The sequence below is a fragment of the Austrofundulus limnaeus genome, unplaced genomic scaffold (assembly GCF_001266775.1).
Source record: "Austrofundulus limnaeus strain Quisiro unplaced genomic scaffold, Austrofundulus_limnaeus-1.0 Scaffold177, whole genome shotgun sequence".
Classification (NCBI taxonomy): domain Eukaryota; kingdom Metazoa; phylum Chordata; class Actinopteri; order Cyprinodontiformes; family Rivulidae; genus Austrofundulus; species Austrofundulus limnaeus.
This window is the reverse complement of record NW_013952579.1, coordinates 291,344-293,054: the sequence shown is the minus strand read 5'-3', so window position 1 is coordinate 293,054 and position 1,711 is coordinate 291,344. Positions and strand designations below refer to the sequence as shown.

The 1,711-nt window shown below is 38.9% G+C and overlaps 1 protein-coding gene across 3 annotated transcripts in view; it reads left to right on the top strand.

Moving 5' to 3' along the window:
* mtbp (MDM2 binding protein) overlaps positions 1 to 1,711 on the top strand; it is a 36,935-nt gene that overhangs the window by 1,847 nt on the left and 33,377 nt on the right. For all 3 annotated transcript variants that reach the window (XM_014017796.1, XM_014017795.1, XM_014017794.1), the window contains exons 5-6: positions 83 to 141; positions 907 to 1,051. In XM_014017796.1, the coding sequence (XP_013873250.1) occupies positions 83 to 141; positions 907 to 1,051 (204 nt within the window). The remainder of the gene's footprint in view (positions 1 to 82; positions 142 to 906; positions 1,052 to 1,711) is intronic.

Here is a 1,711-nt window from a genome sequence, read left to right as displayed (position 1 = left end):
AAAAAACAAACAAAAAAAAAACCCCTGCCAAGTAAGCATTATTCAACATTTTTGATTTTCACTTGTGAATCATGTCAAACAGGCTGTTAGACGAGGCTGTTGAAGGACTTCATCTGCTGTCAGACAAGCTGCCACCTCCAGGTATGATTGGTCAAAACCACAGACTACACCATGCCCCCCCTCCCTCCCTCCCCGCCCCCCAGTGAGTAGTTGAACAGTCTGATGGCATGAGGGACAACAGAGTTCTTCAGTCTGTTGGGAAGTAGCAGTTTGTCACTGAACAGGCTCCTCTGGCKGCTGATGACGGTGTGCAGACAGTGACTGACATCCCATCGTTCATTATGTCCAGCTGTTTGTCAAGAGTTCTCTTTTCTGCCACTATCACCATAGAGTCCAGCTTCTTGTTGACCACAGAGCCAAACCCTGGACCAGTTTGTCCAGCCTGGATGTATCATCCTTGGATTTTGTGTTAAATTAATTATATTGATTAAAACGTTACTTCTGTCCTAATATGGCTTTTTAAATTAGGTAAAAACTATTGTCATTATTAAAACATAATTTTTCTTTGAGGTGTTTCTTAAAAATGCTTTGCATGTGACTTATTGAGATGTAGTCAAATTATCTGTATCATAAGCATCACAGTTTAGTGTCCTCGTATGGCAGCAAGTAGATTATTTTAGTACCGAACACTTTTTTTTTTTACTCAAAAGCTGGTAATAATTTAAATTAAATGTTTTTTCTCAACCTAAAATCCTTTTGTTGCTGTAATGCAGTCACAGCACACATCTTTCACAGATGCCCAAGAAGTCTCTGTGTTCAGCTGCCTTTAAATTCCTGAGTAGAAGCAGTGTGGAAAGACACAAACAAACCRAGACAAACTCATTGGATTGTCTTGTTTCTTCTTAGGTAAAGCCTTGCTGGATGTCCTGTTGTTGGCTTCTGCTGAGCAGTCCCCATCTGCTAAAGACCTGCTGCCAATACTGGGGGCTCTTAAACACATGGCCTGCTGGCACTCTGCGAAGATCACTGTAGTCACACCGCACACGGCTGGGTGAGAAGAAAACAATCACACTGTCATGGTTTAATACTGTACTACAAACATTAAAAGAAAAACGTATCTTTGATCAAATCCGTTGAATATTTTTAGATCATTTCACAACACTAATATTTAAGATTCTTTATCCTGTTTTAGCACGATACCCTTAAATGTTGTGAAGAAGCTGTTTATTGGTGTTGTTAGTATAGTAGTAACCGCAGTTCACCACTAGAGGGAGCTAGATAAGTGCTTATAAACAGGTGAGAGACAAGTTGGACCAGCATTCAGGCTAAGCCCACTCATTGACAGAATTCCAGCCAAATCCTTGGGAATAATCACAGCTGTGCTGATTTCACTGTTTAGCTGACACATTTACATTAATTAGGGCTCAGGGAAAATATGATGAGACTAGGGAGCAGTGTTGTATAAAGTACCACAAAGTGATACTTGAGTAAAAGTACAAGTATCTTACCAAAAAATTACTTTGGTAAAAGTTAAAGTCTCCTTTAGGAATATTGCTTGATTTAAAATGAGCAGTTAGATTTTCTGCAGTGACGTTTATTAGGAGGTGACCTCCCCAAAAAATGCAGAAATGACTATATTGTTTTAAAATAAATTATTTGTTAAATTTAGTGTGCACTAGTCTAGCTGTTTCAGTTTATGTATATATACATA